We start from the raw sequence: 17,536 nt of genomic DNA, 5'->3' as shown, positions 1-17,536 counted from the left end.
TGTGAAATCTTAACTACAATTCCTTGTTTTAACTGTAACACTGCCCTTTGGGCAACATTCAGGGTGTTCTGGATAGAATTGAGGAGCAGGTATGTAAAACGTTTATGCCTTGCCTTTCTTTTTATAAAATAAGTGCTGCGACATTTAGAGCTCATGCATTTCATCTTGCATGCACTTTAATTTATTTCTTAAAACCTGGATCTGTCCATAATTTGCTAGTAATTACTGCATTTTTGAGAGCTACTTAGAACACTTAGCATTTCCCTGAGGCTGCAAATGCACACACATTTTAAGCCAGCAGAACTGAGTGTTATCATGAGGGTCTCAGCCCACACACTCACTCCCTGATCATAGGGATCTCAATCTTGCACTCTCCCCTTCATGTTTTAGCATAAATATTTGTGTAAACATACAATCAGATCAATCACTTTTAATCTGGATCAATTCCATGATGAAATTTACTGCATCATCTTGCAGAGGGAATAACAAACAGGAATGCAGACAGGAAAAAACAAGCGGGTGGATGTCAGGCTAAGTCATATGTATTAAGACATTAAAGAAACCATAGCCACTTAACTTCCCAGATATCAGTTTACAATTCAAGCCCTTGGTGTTGAATTTACAGAGTTCTTGCACACAGTTGCAAGCCCTTGTATTAACCTTCTTGTACTAAGATGCTGCCTCTCCATAAATCACAAAATAGTGCAACCAGTGAAGCCCATGACCAATTACACAAGCTAAAAATCTGTCTCCAAATTGCTGTTGCACCTGCATTTGACTTGGCCCTTACTCTGCTTACTGAAATGCCTTACTGTGAAGTACATCAAAGGGATTCAGAAAAAAAAAAATTAGTATCTTGACAAATTGCTGGCATTGGTTTACAGACACTGTAGTAGATAGAGAGCATGCTATCTTCAGTGTGCATGTCCAAGATTTGACACACAATGCCTTCAATAAGCTGCATCAAAAGGCTCCTTTGTTCATGAGCACAAAGTTCCCTCTTTGTTCAAGGATGTTACTGCAGGTCAGGGCACTTTTTAGCCTCTAAAGACACTAAGTTTCAAATGTGTTGGTTGTGATCCTACAGTTACTTTAACATTTTGTCTGGCCAGATCGAAGCCAGTTAGTTTTTGTTTCACTCACTTTTGCATTACAGCAGCTTAACTACCGGGTACGCTGTGACACATTTCTGAGGAAAACTGTAGACCTTTACCAGATAACAATGCACAGCAGGTTTAGAACTGCTAGATTCTGGACTCCAGCTTTTCTCCCCTTGAAGACAAGATCATGAGCCAGCTTCTCAGAAGCCCCCCAAAACTGCACATAATGTCTTAAATCTATACTGCTGTTGCCAAGAGGCACAAAGTGACTTATGAGTGTTTCCTTTCACCAACAAACAATATAGACCTAAGAGCACAGACACTCAGCACCTGCTTCTGTCAGCTAAGCTGCAGAAGTTTCCATAAATAAGAAAAGCAAGACTGAGTCTCCATAGGGCCTAGAAAACCAATTCCTAGTGGTACAGTAGCGTTTCCGAGTGGTTGAAAATGGCTATTTTCAACCCCTTCAGACCCCTAAATTCTAGGATCTTTGAATGGTTTAAAGTAAAATAGGTATATATATGCACATACACATACAACTGAAGACATGAAACAAGTTATAGCGAGTCCTCTCCAAACAACCCATCTCTGTTAAAATTTTAGTGCTGTTATCCCCATCTCTTATTGCTTATGGGTTTTCTTGCTCTTCCATCAGCAAAAACAAAGTGCAGATGGAGGACACGTGCAAAACAGACATTGAGCTGTGGAGAGAATATGTCACTGACCACTACAAGTGTGCAGAAGAGTAATATGATTCCAGTACTTGATAATGACTCTCTTTGACTGGCGACAAAGCCAAGCAACAAGTACATGACTGTGAGTACTGAAAGGCTCATCAAATCTGAAAACTCATGCAGCAGACAATAGAATATTTGTTTTAGTAGGTAACAAAGTTGGTTCTGTGGTCCTTTTTTCACTCTACTGTCATTTCCAGCACTGAATTCCTCAAACTTCCATATTTTAACAGATATTGCAGATCTGTAGCAAAATATAATTGGATTTTCCAAGATCCAAGACTGCTCTAGTCTCCAGTCACCCTGCAAATAATTTATTTTCTTGAAGTTCAATTAATTCCTCCCCCAATACCCATTCCATTGGTTAATTTTTGAAACAGGACTTTAAAACTTGACTCTGCTTCATATGATTTAAATCCGCTTAAAGGTTGTAGCCTGCCAATGGCTATAAACTTCTGTACTCAGTGGCCCCATGCTAAGGGCAGAGGGCTGTAGTTTTAGTGCTCAGCAAAAGCCAGGCTTATATTTGCGCTCATTCCAGCCAAGATACAACATTTGACTAAAACACAGGGACACCAAGAGCCTGTTTGTAACTGTGCAGCATAAAGACTTTCCTCTTGACAAACTGAACTGCAGACCACACACACTTATGCTGTGAAAGCAGCAGACTGAACAGGAAGGGTAAGAATGATATGGGAAGAAGCATGTTGTTCATGTTCCCATGACAAAGACCAACAATCTTTCTCCTTTCTAACTGCCTCTAAGCAGCTCTGGAAATGCAGGGATGAGTTCCTAGACTGAAACACATGGAAAACTTCACTGTGTCAATGACAGACTCTCACTGGTGCGACCAGTGAACTCACCTGAAGAGGCTTCAAAGGATTCAGGTTAGCACGGAAGGCTTGTTCAGTTGCATGGAGTTTTTCCTTTGACAAAGTGCAAATGAAGGCTTCAGAGTCCATGGCTGCTGTGTGATTTTGGATCGTTAGAAATTCAGACGACGTTGAGCTGTTGCAGAGATCTCGCAGTCGCATTCGATAACCAGACACCATGACCTATGAAAGTGGGAAAAACACGTAAGTCTGCTTTCCTCTAAGACTTCAACAAAAAAATTGGTTATTGCTCAGACAAAGCAAGCTATTCATAACATTTCCAGATAGAGGTGAGGGGGCATTTATCTCTACAGGTTGAGCAGCCCTGATTCATATGCAACCCAGTTCCAAGAAAAACCCTTCCCTGCTGAGAACATGGGAGAGAAGTCCTGGGGGAGGCAGGTCACTCTTCACTCCCCCACAAATATGCACAAAGCAGCCATGATCCCGTCCTCCACAACAGCCATTTCCTCCAACCAAGGGTACATGCATTGCCTAATGTTCAGTCTTCTGGGAAATGAGCCACAGAGAAAAAAACAAGGCTTGTGACCAGATACAAGTCTGGCAAATATATGTGAAGGGCAGAAGACCTATGTCCCAAACTACTTAGACATATTTGCCAGCCACATTTTCTATGCAGTAATGATTCAGAATTATCTCCCTTAACTCTGAAGTATCTACTCACTAACTGCTGAGGCAAACATTTTGCAGTGTTTTTGAGCAGATAATGTATCAGCAAAAAAAATTATCTTACTGGCTGCAACAAATGAGATAAGATCCTAGAGACTTCCTTCACAGGCATCTTTTTCTTAAGGTAATGGTTTCCTTGTCAATAATGTTTCCTAACCCACATGCAATCACATTATTAACAAAATTGATAAAATCCCTCTGAGTTATCACCAGACTGTTTCAGACCTGATAAACAAATTCTTTTAATAAGTCAGTTACCAACTTCATGTTTGTTGAACAACAAAGTCCAGTCCAAAAAGCTGTGTACTTCTCAAAGGTGACAAACAAGGGAAAATCCAGAGTCTACTATTGGAAAGAAACTTTTGTTTGCCTTGGGGCTAGACATATGGAACCATTTTACTGTAAATGCACAGGTAACAAAAGCCATAGACTTAATTTCTTCTTTCTGTCGTTTCATAAGACCTGGTGTGCATTGCCCAACTTACAACAACAACTAAAGAGGACTGATCTACATTCCAGAAGAGTTAGCAGCTCCTGAACCAGGCTGGTAAGTCTGAAATTTTTTGTCTGTCAGAACCAAAGGGGTATTCACAATGTGGGGGGAAAAAGTGCATTACGTTCAGTAAACAAGCAAATGCAACTGACAGAAAAGGGATTTTTAATGCAATACTCATGCAAACCTTTAACTTCGGTCTGCATCCATATGCCAAAAATCAGATCTTTCAATGCCACACAACTCTCAAACAAAAAAGATTTGCCTTTTGAAAATTTGGGGTGCTTTTTTTCTTGCCAGTTGAGATACTATTACCAGTGTTACAGCCATTCTGAAAAGGAGGTATTTGTGGGGCCTGAAGTAACACTTCCAGAACAAACTTCCCTGGGTGGACAGACATATAGAAAAACCAGTGTCTCCCAGTGCCTCAGTGTTCACTTACAAAAAGTGAAGGTGATTAACCTGCCACCATTCAGAAAATGTCCACCTTTTCCACCCAGATTTTATGCTCTTTTGGTGAGAAGCTGCCCTTTTCAAGCACTGAGGTCCATAGCATGAGACCTTAGAAAAAACACTCTACTATCCACCCTGAAGCACCCAGTCTCACCAAGTCTGCAAGTTCTCTAACCAATTGCAGTCATCTGAACCCATGGTGTCTTCAGCAGGCAAAAATATATCCTAAATGACAGGTTTAGTCCCCTAAGGACTCTCAAAATGTCAGACTCATGCGTGAAAGTAGTCATAGGTAACTGTTCTGTCCTTACATGTCATATAATTCTCTCTTTGCAGAATATGCACTGCCATTTCTATTTACTCTTCACTGATAAGTTAATTTCCACATGCTGCAGCACTGACCCAGGACCTCACTGTGCCTTCAACTTCTCAGCGGGACAAGACCTAGTCCTGCCTCCAAGCCACACAAGAGCTGGCTGGCCACATCTGGACAGCTGCCTACCCACTGCTGACCCAGGCACCTTCCAAATCCCACACCCTTCTGAGCACACCTGCCAGGACCGGAAAATACAAGGTGGAGCCAGTCAGCCCCAGGAAGCAATATTCCCATCAAGACAAGGCTTTGGTTGCTTTTATCTGTTTGCACTAATTGCAGTATGCTATACACACAGCCCTGCTGGACATGCTGGAGTGCTGTAATTACAGTAACACCAGTGAACAGTCCCATCTCCTTGGAGACTTAAGTTTCTTACTTGATTGTGTAGCATAACTTCTGGCCTCGCTGAATGACCCCAGGACACCAACAGACTGCAGAAGCAGGCTGTATTTGCTGTGAAAGGTTGGCATACTCTGGATAGGCCCTTTTACTATATGACTTCTGAATGAAGCTGTGACCCACTCATTCAGAGACCTAACAAATACTGTCTATTAATACTGAAGTCACTAGGCAGCTCAGCAGTGAGGTCAGATCTTCAAAACAGATCTCCAGCAAAATCAAAGACATCTGTTTTGTAAGTCAGATAAAGTCATTCTGCAGGAAGGGAGAGGTCTGCATCTCTAGTTACCACCTGTATTATAAAAGTGTTGACAGAAAATGTGGTGGGCCACTGCTCTGCTCCGCAGCTTAACATCCTGGTGTTCAGATTAGCTCTTCTTGCCATCCCTAAGCACAGAATGCTGTTATGACTTAGCAGCACCACTCCCAGTGCTTTAGCAGAATCAGCTCAAGAATTACACAAGAGCACAGCTTGAACCATTCAAGAAAGAAAAAGGTAACTGACCAGTCTTTCACCACCCTTCAGACACATTATGTAGATAAAAGCTAAGCTTTTTTCTTCTTTCCATTTCCCTATGGAAATACAGAATGGCAGTCACAAAATGTACGATGAGTTTTTTTGCCTGCTGTTTGAAAATATTTCTGTCTCTCCACTAACTCAGGGAGAATGGTAAGAATGCTGTTGCTGCCGTTTTCCCGTTACCCTCCCAGACTCATCTGTAGCATGGTTCTGTTTTAATCTAATTAGTTTCAAGTAAAACTTGAAGGCTTGCAGCCTAAAATGGGTAAAATTTTTTTCTCTGCTTCACATTTTTTTAGTAGAATGTATCCTTAACTTGTAGGATAACTTATCAAACTGTACTAAAACAGATGGCTTGAAAGAATTCACTGAAGAACAAGACAATGTGTGCAAAGAGGGACAGCATCTATAACTACAGGAAAACAAAGACTAAAAAGACAATGAATCCATTCCACTTCAATGAAGAGATCTGATATGGAGCTAAGGATCAAAATGGATTTCCTCCTCCTTTGGCATACCATCTTTTGCATTCTTTCAAGAGAACCCTGGGTCCTCCTTTGAAGTCTGTTCTGACTTCTGCATTAGAAAGGATGTTGGTGGACTATTTCATCAAGCCTAGCAAAAAGCATGTTACAACTTTGACAATGACAGACAGCCATTGCAAGACAGGTCTCTAGCCCACTGTCACCACTGTCTATGTTTATGACTGCAATCATGGAGCACTCAGGATAGCAGGACTCTTGTACTATATAATTTACAATGTGTCTGTCTTGATGTGCTGACCACAAACCTAAAAGTAGAGCTCCTTTTGCTGCACAGGAATGTAAGACAGAGCAAGACCTGCTCCAGTCCAAGCTGAGTGGCTGAAAACAGTCAGAACAGAGCTAGCAGCTTAATAATGTTTTACTTCCATTTAAAATAAAAAAGAGGAAGGAAGAAATTCAGTTTAGCCTGAGGGTACAATTCTCTTATGCAGGTCAAAACATTTACTTATGGGTTCCCAGTGTCCTTTTACAGCTTAAAATCAAATAAGACAGTAAATCGAGGGCAAGAGGGAAGACAGAAGCAGGGAATACATTTCCCTCTGTCCTTCCACAGCACCTAGCACAAAGGGGTTCAGCACTGTGGATCTTGGCACTACAGCTAAACAAACAATAGACAAGCATTATGTTAGGAGCTGAAAGTACTCTTTACCTGCTGGAGGTTGACCCCTGCATCCAGTAGCTCCTCTACAGCAGATGATGGCATGGACACATTATGATGGAGGAAGTCAGAGAATGTCTCATTGTCAATCAGGAAATCCCGAAGTTTCAAGTCTGGAAAATGACAAAACAAGCAAAATTCTGGTCACAGCAGAACCAAAAGGAAACTCACGTGAGAGCACTGAACAGGAAAAGTCAAGCTGACAAATAGGGGAGAGGGAATTACATAAACCATAGCACAAAGGAAGAGGAGCTGCTGGTAAAGTGCTCTGAAACTTGGAAGGCTTCAGCAATGTCAATCCATGATGTCTTGGTCTCAAATAAAACCGTGAACCAACAACAAAAAAAGCAATCAACTTTCAAAAACAACTCCCATTAACATCATTATTTCAAGCCAATTTGCTCATACATACACAGAAGCAAAGCACACCAAGTTGCTCCCCTGATCTGAAAGCTACTACAGCATTAGCACTTAATCCCTGTGTTGTTACTGAACATGGGACTGAGCTGGTGCAAGGACCACTAAGGGATTTACTAGCCTTTAGTTAATTATGCTAACAGCTGATGTACTCTACCATTAATTTCAAAGTCTGACATATGCAGACACAGAGGTATGATATAGAATCACAGATCTAGGAAACAATCTCAGCTACTTGGAATTAAAAATACATTTACTCCTTCTCAAGCCATCAGTGTTTCAGCTCTTGACTTTAAAACGAATTTGTGCCTACATTACAGCAAAGGGGAACCATCTGGAAATTATAATTCAAGCACACTACTAAAGTCCACAAAACCGGATCTTCAGAAGCTGATGCTGATTGTTTTGTATGCGAGTTTGGGGTTTGTTTGTTTGTTTTTTTGTTTTTGTTTTTTTTGTTTTTGTTTTGTTTTGGTTTCTTTTTTTTGTGGTTTGGTTGGGTTTTTTTGGGCGGGGGGGGGGGGGGCGTCAAGCAGTGTTTAGTAGTTTTGGTTTGGTTTTTGTTGTTGTTGTTTTCTTTAAGAGACAGAGGACAATTCTATCTCCACAATGCTTAAACAAGAAGTGATGAGCAAAGCACCTAGGCCAGGAGGAGGTGACCAAGTCCTACAGGATTTACCGGAGTGAAGATTTCCAGACTGAGGTACAACAGCAAGCTAGGTGTCATGCTGTATTTTCTACTTTAGGAAGACTGGATGCTGCAACCCAGAGCAAATAGTGGAAAACAATGAGCTGGAAAGAGAAAGTAATTATATGGAAGAACCAGGGGCTTGTACCTTTCCTCTCCTATAGGGGACAGCTGTAACAACCTTTTCCCCCACCTCCTATGCAGGATAGATTTTTTTTATTTGACTTGTTTTTTTGTGTTTTGTTTGTTTGGGTTTTTTTTTTTTGTTTGTTTGGTTGGTTTTGGGGTTAGTTTTGAGTTTGGGTTTTTCTGTTTTGGTTTGATTTTTTTGTTTGTGTTTTGTTTTTTGGTTGTTTTTTTTTTTTTTAATTTATTTTGTTGTGGTTGGTTAGCTTTGGTTTAGCTTGTGAAGGTGATTCTGTCACTAATGGGCCCCATCAGGAAAAATATGGTATGCGCTCGGGGTGCCACCGGAAGTTACCGGAGACCCGGCGGTTCGGGTGCCACTTCTGCCTCCCAGGCTGATCCTGCCAGAGGAGCCGGCAAGGGGAGGAACCACGCGCTCTGGTCCCGCGGCACGAAGTACACGGGGTTACTGACGGTCATTGCTCCTTCATCTACATATCCAGTTACAAATTCCCCGTTGCCTTTTTGTTCCACACGAAAAAGTAAATCACCCGCCTCAGCTGAGGCAAAGCGGAGGTTACTACGGGGCAAAAGTTTCTCCCTTGCCTTCCTCTCTCCCACGCAGCAGGACCACTCATGAATATGCTGCTTTTGAGCACGCCGTGCAAACGCCCCACTTGAATGCCCCGAGCAAAATCCACCATCACCTCCACTCCCTGCCTGGGAAAAGGCTGTGAAAACATCTGGCTCCTGCAATAACATAAAACCGTGCTTTTCTTTCCATCAGAGGCTAAAGCACCCTGCTTCACCGCAAGCAGAGGAAAAACTTCCCCCACCCCGATTCCTTGGTTACTTCCTATATGTGCCGAAATCCCTAAACACTTCTGCAGCTTGTTTATTTTTTGGTGAGATCATCAACTGTTCAGAAAGTCAGATGGACAAAGTGAGGCCTGACTGAAGGCACACTGGCATGCAGAGATCAGATGTTTGCAAGCTTTTAACTGAATCTGCCCCTACTTAAGATATTTTTCAAGCTTCTCTTAAAGGGCCACATGCCTTGCGAAAAAAAAGGTAGCCAAGCAATAATTCTTCCACTTTTCTGTTTCCTCAGTGATGTGTTGCTTTTTGGTTTGGCTAGTCTTTTTATCTGGGTTTGGCTTGGAGGTTTTCTGCCATATGGAGGCATGATTTTCTTGGTCAGGGACATATTCTATAGGCAATTGCAGGAACACAACCTGAACTACACTAAGATTCCTGCTGACGTGCCTGTAATCATGAGGGGGAATAACAAACAGTTGCCATCTTTCGCAGCTGTAATTAACCAGCCCACCAGTAGCAGAGTATTCATCCCCTGCCTTTTGTGTCATGCCAAGCATTTTCAGACTCACTTAGCACTAGAATTTGCTGAAAATCGATCCTGCCTTCCAAAGAACTCCTACAAATGTCTGCACAAGTTTTCATCATCATTTGGAGTAAACCATGAAGGAAACAGAACAAGGTTACCATAACTGTGGGGCAGTGTTTGGCTTCCAGACAGCTGATCATGAAGCCATGATCACTACACAAGACCACACGTGAAAGCTCTGCAAGGCCAAGGGACCAAATCCCAATACCACGATCCTGGCTGCAGTACCCCAAGCACACAGCCAGTCTTTTGTACCATACATTTGCTCACCCACCCCATCTGGTCCTACTTCCAAGACTTGTTGGTCAGTGTTTTACACAATCCCTCTCAATTATGGAGGCATGCATAACAGCTTGCACATGAAACGACAGAAAGCACCTAACACTGCAATGCATCTAAATTCTCCCTCTGGATACCTTTAAAAAGATTTAACAGAGGTTTCCTCTTGAAAACAGTCATTCCCATCCAAGATGACTGCTTGCCCATTAGGGCCTAATGAAATAAAAGAGCATTACTTAGAAAAACCACTCCAAAAATAGAAAGCAAAAGAAGGCAAGTCTTCTGAAGGCTAATACCAAGGTACTTAATAATGCAAATATTTGGAGTGGAAGAACACATTTTACCACCACAGGCCTACTACTGCAATATTTTCCTGCCATAAAAATTTAGACACATTATCAAGTTACTCAAACACACAAGACAAAACGTCAGCTCAAACGTGATATAACTTGCGTGTCTCCTCTCTTGCTTGAGAGTAGCCAAGCATCATTACAGTCAGCCACTTCAAGCTGGTGGGTGCAGAACAACGCACTGGAGACCAATCTCTCCAGGTACTTGATGTGGACACACAGCCTTTCCTTGCCCATCCCCTTCATCTTCAACTGAAAACCAAGGGAGCTGCAGCCCTGCAGGCTCCCTCACTCCTGGCACAGTGTTCGTCCTCCTGGCTGAAACCATAGGCCTCAGCAAGCAAGCCAAGCCCCAGGCACAAATGAGGAGATAAACTTGAGGTCAGACTGAGCAAACATGCTCAAAAGACTGTCAAAACTGATGTGAACCATCTTGCTGATTCAGTGGTGGGATAGTCAGCAGAAATAATACTGAGACAGCTTTTCTGCATGGCACACTACTTTTGCAGTTTCAGTCCTGATATCAAGGGAGCAACAGCAAATAACACACTTTTGCTTATAAACCATGCAAATAACCCCAAAACCAACAGGGCAGGGCTGAAATGCCTTAGCTGTAATTAGCTCCAGTTTGAGCACAGTATGGCAATGCAACAGGAGACCATTCCCATGCACATGAAACAAGCAGAAGCGATGTCTATATCCCATGTGTGACAGGGAGAAAGATCCTTCGTATGATCACATAAGGAAGCTCCCAGCACAACGGAGAACTCCCAGAACTAGAGGTCTTGTGCCTTAACCACAAAATGTCCCATCCTCTCTGAAGTCGCCAGTCAGGATTACACAATCATACATGGCAGCATTTCACGGGTATTGTTTTCACAGAAGGCACAGCTGTCCTTCATTTCCACACAGTTCAAGCACACCTTTGGGGGTTACCTTCTGGGCATCAAAACCAGAAACTCTTGGATTTTCATACCGCAGAGCATCTCCTACTCTAACACTGTATTACATCCTAAGATTTACATTTTACTGACAACCTAACCTTTTCCAGACCCTTCATGCCTGGGCACAGTGGTAGGCCAGTAGTCTCTGCTTAAGAATCAAATCTTTTTGACAAAAAAAACAAACAAACAAAAAAAACCCAAAAAAACCAAACAAACCAAAAAAAAAAAACCACAACCCAAACCCCAAAATGTACTCAAAGAGCTCAAGACAATCACATGAATTAGTGAAGACAAACAACATCTATGCTCGCTATATTACTGATTAAAATGAACACCAAAATAAAAATACGCATTATAAAAAAATAGCAAATCAGTGTTATGTGGGGTCTCTGGTTCCATGCAGACCAGAGCTGAACACTGACTGTGCAGTGAAGGAAGTATCTGTGGTCTGAAAGCCACAGGGTTTTATTTTCCTCGTTCCATAAACACATCCCCAGTTACTTTCACAAGCTTAAAAGGGCGGTCAAAGTGCAAGAAAAGCCATGGCTGAATACTTTAATTTGCTGATCTTACTACTAGTGTGATCATAACAGGTCCTATAGTAAGCAGTGACAATTTCCAACAGTATTGGGAAGATCCACAGACAAATGAAAAAAAGGAAAGCTTTTAGGGGCAGGTTACAGGATAAGACACTTCTATCACACTTCTCTCCCATTCTTTTTTCTTTCACTGAGAAGCACAGAGGTCTCATACTTTCCTCCAGAAACTTAATGGTGCAGTGTCTTTTAAAATTAAACAGCAGGGTGGGAAAACAGAACCCCAGAGAAATTGTGGCTATGTTTTTCATATCCTGAACACTGCATTCTAAAAATAAAAGGCATGCAAATGGAATTCAATCCACTGTAGAGTACAAAGCTCACCAGGTCTCATGTTAATTTGTGGAGTTTCTGCCCAAAGGGTTTGTGCCCATCATCTAAAATATACCAGGTTTTCAGCCACTTTAAAGCTAACAAGCTCAATGAAAACACTGTGACAGTCAGATCTATTTCCCAGTTTCACCTACCTTAACTCCCTATAAAAAAATGAATGAAGTGAAGGGGAGAAGTAGCTTCATGCCTTAAGTTAATTTAGCAGCTATGAGGAAAGCAGGGCAATATGTCTGATCTACAGACATGGCTTTTTGTCATCAGGAGTCTTCTCTCTACTAATTAAACACGCATGACTGAAAACAATGACATTGCTTTATAACCACTGCAGTTGGGAAGACTTGCAAGCCTTTGGCTAAGCCTGTATTCATCATAGCCAAATATCAATGCAACACAGAAGCTGGTATGAAATTCTGACCCTTATTTCTTACCACAGAGACTGTTCATAGGGCAGCGCAATCATTTTTGTAACAGCAACTAAGGTGTCAAAGCAAGATGAAACAGTAAGATAAGATGAAGCATGAGACATTTTAGCTTCATTCTTTAGAATCAGCAAGGTTCTACAAGTGCTCAAAGGAGACCAAAAAAAGGTAATTGGGTTCCCAGCTCAGCATCTGTCTCCACTAATTAACAGAAGGAGCAAAGCAAGGAAGAATGTCAAGCAAGCAAACAAGGTACTTTCTTGTCCCTTTTCAAAGACTTCAGATTCATAGTTCCCCATGCAGGTAAAACTGCACTTCTACAGGAAGGGAAGGCCCAGTATGACTGCACAGCTGGCTGTCATATCTGTGCAAAACTGTGCCCAGGTGTGACTGGAGAACAAGGTCACAAGGCACCCTAGTCATACAGGCCTGCTTCACCCAGGGCACTGCTTCATCACTGATCGTACTTCCAGCAACAGGAGATTTGGACAACACAAGCCCATAGAGATGCTGAAGCTGAGACAAACAGCCAAAGCTCCAGCTCCAGCAGCTGAGAGCATTTACTGGTAGCACTCATGACCACTACAAAGATTCTAGCTAGACACCTGTCTTTCCAGAAACCCTCATATGGTGAGATGATCAGGACAGGCAAATCAAATGCTGCCACAGAATTACCTTGTACACTGGAAGTCTGTATTAATTTTTCATTATCTGGGAAGTATTTCTCTTGAATAGGTGACAGGTGCACTTGAATATCTGGACTGCTTTTAACACTCATTACCTATCACTGTGATTTATTGACAAAAGATATCTGAAGTTACTTTCCACAAAAATAAAAATGGGCTCTCAAATAATTTCAACAGCAGAACCAAAGACTGAATGACTTGAAATTATATGACCATCCAGAGTAAATTGATCATCCAGAACAAACAGCAATCTTCTAATGGTGAGCCATGCTACTGCACTGTACCCTACCGGGCCAATAACCCTGATAATGTGAAAAGCAAACTTTTTGCAGTGCTGGGCAAGGCAACAAGTTTTCACCTGCCTTCATTATACCCCTAACCTTGGACAACACATCCAAAAAGCATGATAAAGTAATATTTTTTAAGGTTCTTTTAGCACTTACTATGTTTTAATTATTCTTTTCCTCTGGAGCCGTTTTCCCCCTGTGAGGTGAGAATAGCTCTCAGAGCTGTCTGTATACCTGTTAATGCTGGCAAGAGCTAAACTATCTTCTGAAAAAGTTGGACAGCCATACTCTGATTTGCTTACAAGCAATCAAGCAGCTCAGCAGGCCTCTTGTGCAGGATCAACTAGTGTGAAAATACAAGACTAATTTGCTCACAAAGTGCTGTTCTCTATGCAGCCATGGTCTGACCTGTTTTACAGCAGGCTACAGCTCTCTACCCTGAAAACCATCACACATCAAACAGTGTCGCCTCTGCAGACACTAGATAATACCAAAGTGAACACCCCATTAACCAGGGTCCATCATCTTTGTATATCTGCCATGCCAAATGGTGATGTGAGTAAAGAGGAGGCAGCCTGCCATCCACCTCCACCAGCTAGCATCTCTCCTGAGAGAAAGGGAAATGCTGGGCAACAGGCCCAGGTCTTCCCTCTCATCTTGGGACTGCGACATCAGGACCACCTCCATTCCTCTCTAAGTCATGATTTTTGCTTGGAAGAGCTTTAAATATAGTCCAGAACAATTACTCTGGCAGAAAGTACAGCTCTCAGCATGTACTAACACACATACATAAACCAGTCCTCAGCTAACCTTCACTGGGGGTACACTGCTTCAGGCATGCAGAGCCTATTAAGCCACGATCCCACCTCTGCCCTGTGTGGGAAGCCAGCAGCAAACACAAGGCTGATACATCCCTTTGTGCAGTTGTTTTGTGCAAAAGCCATCAGGCCCTCTTTCTATATGACACACATGACAAGAGAAAGACTCTGCATCAGAAACCCAAGACACGGCACAGAGGCAAAATCCTCAGGCTGGTCACCACAGCCCTGCCAGCAAACACAGCCTGCAGAGCTCCTGCTTAAGGAGGGGCACACCCTAAACCCCACATTATGCCTCAGAACAGATATTCTCGAGACTTTCCCTGTTGCAAGGCAAATTCTGTTATCTGCACAGACAACCATGCTAATGAAAAAAGCAGAAAGAAATTACACTGACTTCTAACAGTGCAAAAAAAATTAAGCAGGCTTAAAGGAAACACCCTAAGAACAGTCATTGTATGCTTTAAGAAGTAAATTCTGAGCAAAGCTTCAAATTGTATGGTATTATAACTGGTTGAAAATTCTCCTGCTAATGTTCACAAAATAAAGACAAACTGCAAATTTCTTAGCCTCTGAACTGGCTTGTCAGTCACAGAGATGACAGACCACAGATGTGACAATTTAAAATACTGCATTATTACAACAAAATTATTTTCAGGAGTGGTAAACCAAACAAATTCAGGGATGGTATAAACTGTGGAGAAGGCTCTCCAAAGATCAAACCCAGCTCAGGGCAAGATGGGTTCTTCTACAGAAGCAGGTAGTAATTCTTTACTGTTAAGACTGGATTTTCACTGCACTAGGAATATTATGCCCTGGATAATATACGGGTTTTAGATGTTTCAAAACATCAACTCAAAGTAAAATATATTAAAAAACCTCAAGCAATAGAGAGACTGAAAACCAAATGCCTTGGTCACATCTAGTCGCATACTACGTCACCACAATTCTAATGGCAAACATAAGCACACAAGGAATGGCAATGGCACTATGCTGTTAAAAATGCATGGAGCTAAGCAGAATTTGAAAAAGTAAGCTGTGACCAACGAGGACCCTGTCCAGAATTCCTTGTACTTGAGCAAGTGACCGTAAATTTAGTAGAAATTCAAATCACAGGAAGAGGCAGGGCTGGACATTTTAATCAAATGACCATTAGTAATAGCAGAAGCGTTTTCATAAGCTGGCTATGTAAGCATGCATCCATGAGGCTGCTAGTTCAAATGCAACCAGAAAACACTTATATGAGAATCATTCTCTTCCCTAAACAAGCAGGCAGAATGTATCCAGCACTATTTTCCTACTTGAAAATTATCACAGCACCACCTATCCAGTTTGAAGAGCTTCTCCCATTAAACTAGCATGGGTAATGATGAGCCTTAACGAAAACAGCAGGCAGAGCTTTCACGATAAAAGCACCCTGACTGTCCTGCACTTGTATTTGTTCCTCCTTACACAGAAAGGCTGACGAGAAGAGAAAAAGCTACCCTCCCTTGGGTGTGAAGGCTCATCCTGTCAGATATGTGTTCCTCTTACTTGTCACAGTTCGGGGAACTTGACTGACATCTGACTTTTTCTAAAGTTTAGCAAAATTCCAAGTCTGCAGTCAGCAGATCATAGTAGCTCTTACTTTTTCTATGTTAAGGAAGACATGACACTTCTGAATTTAGAATTTAGTGCCAAGTCCTAATGCTCCTTATCCAGCACACTGCAGCATAAGCCACCTTCAGAACAAAGAGTAAAGCCAATCAAAAAATGGCAAAGATTAACAACAAGCCAATCATTACACTGCACTTAGCTTAACCAGAAACACTGTCTACTTCCACTGAAAATATATCTACATCTAAATTATTTCAACCTCCCTACATTTCAATTTAGTTGGTCACTGTGAAGTTACCCTTACGGATAGTTGTTTGGGTTTGCTTTTGAGTATCAAGTCCAATGGAAGGAAATAACACCCTCAAACTTCAATAGTAAATAAAAGATTATGTTTTCTATGCCTAGTGTGGGGCAACCTTTGCAACTATTCAAGCCTTTCACTACTGGAAATCAGACTGTTGAGCAACAGCACTTCAAAATAATTGAAGAACTTTCTCAATATTTGGGAAAAACTGAAAAGCAGATGCTTAGTAAATAATGATTGCCCAAAGTCACACAAAGTTTTAGCTGGAAATCATGTCCCTCACATTCTAAGTGTGACACTATACTACACTACACCAGGATGGTCCCAACAGACCCTGCCTTGGTAGTTTCAGGAGCTCATCCTTCCAGCTGGTTTTCTATTGGACTGTCAATACACTAACCAGTCCTTCCTTTTGGTACTGACATAACTTGCTGGCTGAAAATACACCCTAGAGCATTTGCGCCACTCTGCTTTACACAGATGACTGGATTACTTCTAGGCGCAGAGAAGAGCAGTGCCTCCTGGTACTTTAGGAACCTGTTTCTGTGCACCACAGTCAGAAAGCACTGCAATTACCTGAAGAAAATGGAGTATGTACTGCTGGAGAGGTCTTATACATTATTTCTATGGATACACTAGTAAAATCCTTGCACTTTAAGGTAGCAGCAGAGATAACATGAAAAAGAAAGAAAAAGACCAGGTAGGTGAAGAAGACACTTGTGATCTTAAAGGGCTACTTCATTGTCTTGTGTTCTCTGGCTTTACAACACACTGTTCCCCACCTGCTAAGCAGGAAGCATCTGTTGCATCCTGGGATTGGGTTTTAGGGGTTCTTATTTGTGTTAGCTAGCCGAACCCTGTGTACCCCCGCGCTTCCCCCGTGTTGTTCCCCCCCGCGGTTTCTGGCCCCACGCTGCCTGCTGCCGGACCTTACCCCTGTGCCGCTCCTGTAACCACTCCCCCGTCCGGCCCCAGGAAACCCCGTGCCTGCCACCCCAATCCACACGATCCCGCTCAGCCCGAGGCTCGGTGCCCGCCCCTGCGGCATTCTCTGGTTGGTCGCTGTTGCGGGTGTCACCGCCATGGCAGCCGCCCCTATTGGCCGGCAGGCCGTGGATCCTCTCGCCCTGCCCCTCCATAAAACCCTACCCCGCCGGCACCCAGGCGCCATTTTCTCCCATGCGAGTGTCGGGAGTGGTTGCGTCTATCCATCGACCCGCGCCACGTGATGAATAAACCATTCCTGCCAAGCACGGAGTAAATGGACAAATTCCTTGCTTCTTTACCGGATTCCTAGCACACGGTAACAGAGGCTGGCCAGCCCACGCGCCCGAGACACGGAGCCGTGTCCGGGAACCCGCAGCAGCAAACCCCAGCAGCACGTGGAAGCTACGCCACAGCCGGGCTCCCAAGAGCTGCGTGCAGCCGGAGAGAGCAAAAACCCACGC

General features: G+C 42.7%; 1 protein-coding gene across 3 annotated transcripts in view; it reads right to left on the bottom strand.

The window, feature by feature from the left end:
- The window catches only part of ABCA1 (ATP binding cassette subfamily A member 1), a 95,442-nt gene that overhangs the window by 42,143 nt on the left and 35,763 nt on the right, over positions 1 to 17,536 (bottom strand). For all 3 annotated transcript variants that reach the window (XM_054002503.1, XM_054002504.1, XM_054002505.1), the window contains exons 6-7: positions 6,832 to 6,953; positions 2,698 to 2,889 (exon numbers count right to left, since the gene is read on the bottom strand). In XM_054002503.1, the coding sequence (XP_053858478.1) occupies positions 2,698 to 2,889; positions 6,832 to 6,953 (314 nt within the window). The remainder of the gene's footprint in view (positions 1 to 2,697; positions 2,890 to 6,831; positions 6,954 to 17,536) is intronic.

Source organism: Vidua macroura, chromosome Z (assembly GCF_024509145.1).
Source record: "Vidua macroura isolate BioBank_ID:100142 chromosome Z, ASM2450914v1, whole genome shotgun sequence".
Lineage (NCBI taxonomy): Eukaryota > Metazoa > Chordata > Aves > Passeriformes > Viduidae > Vidua > Vidua macroura.
Note: the sequence above shows the minus strand (reverse complement) of the source record. Positions and strands in the feature narration are given on the sequence as shown.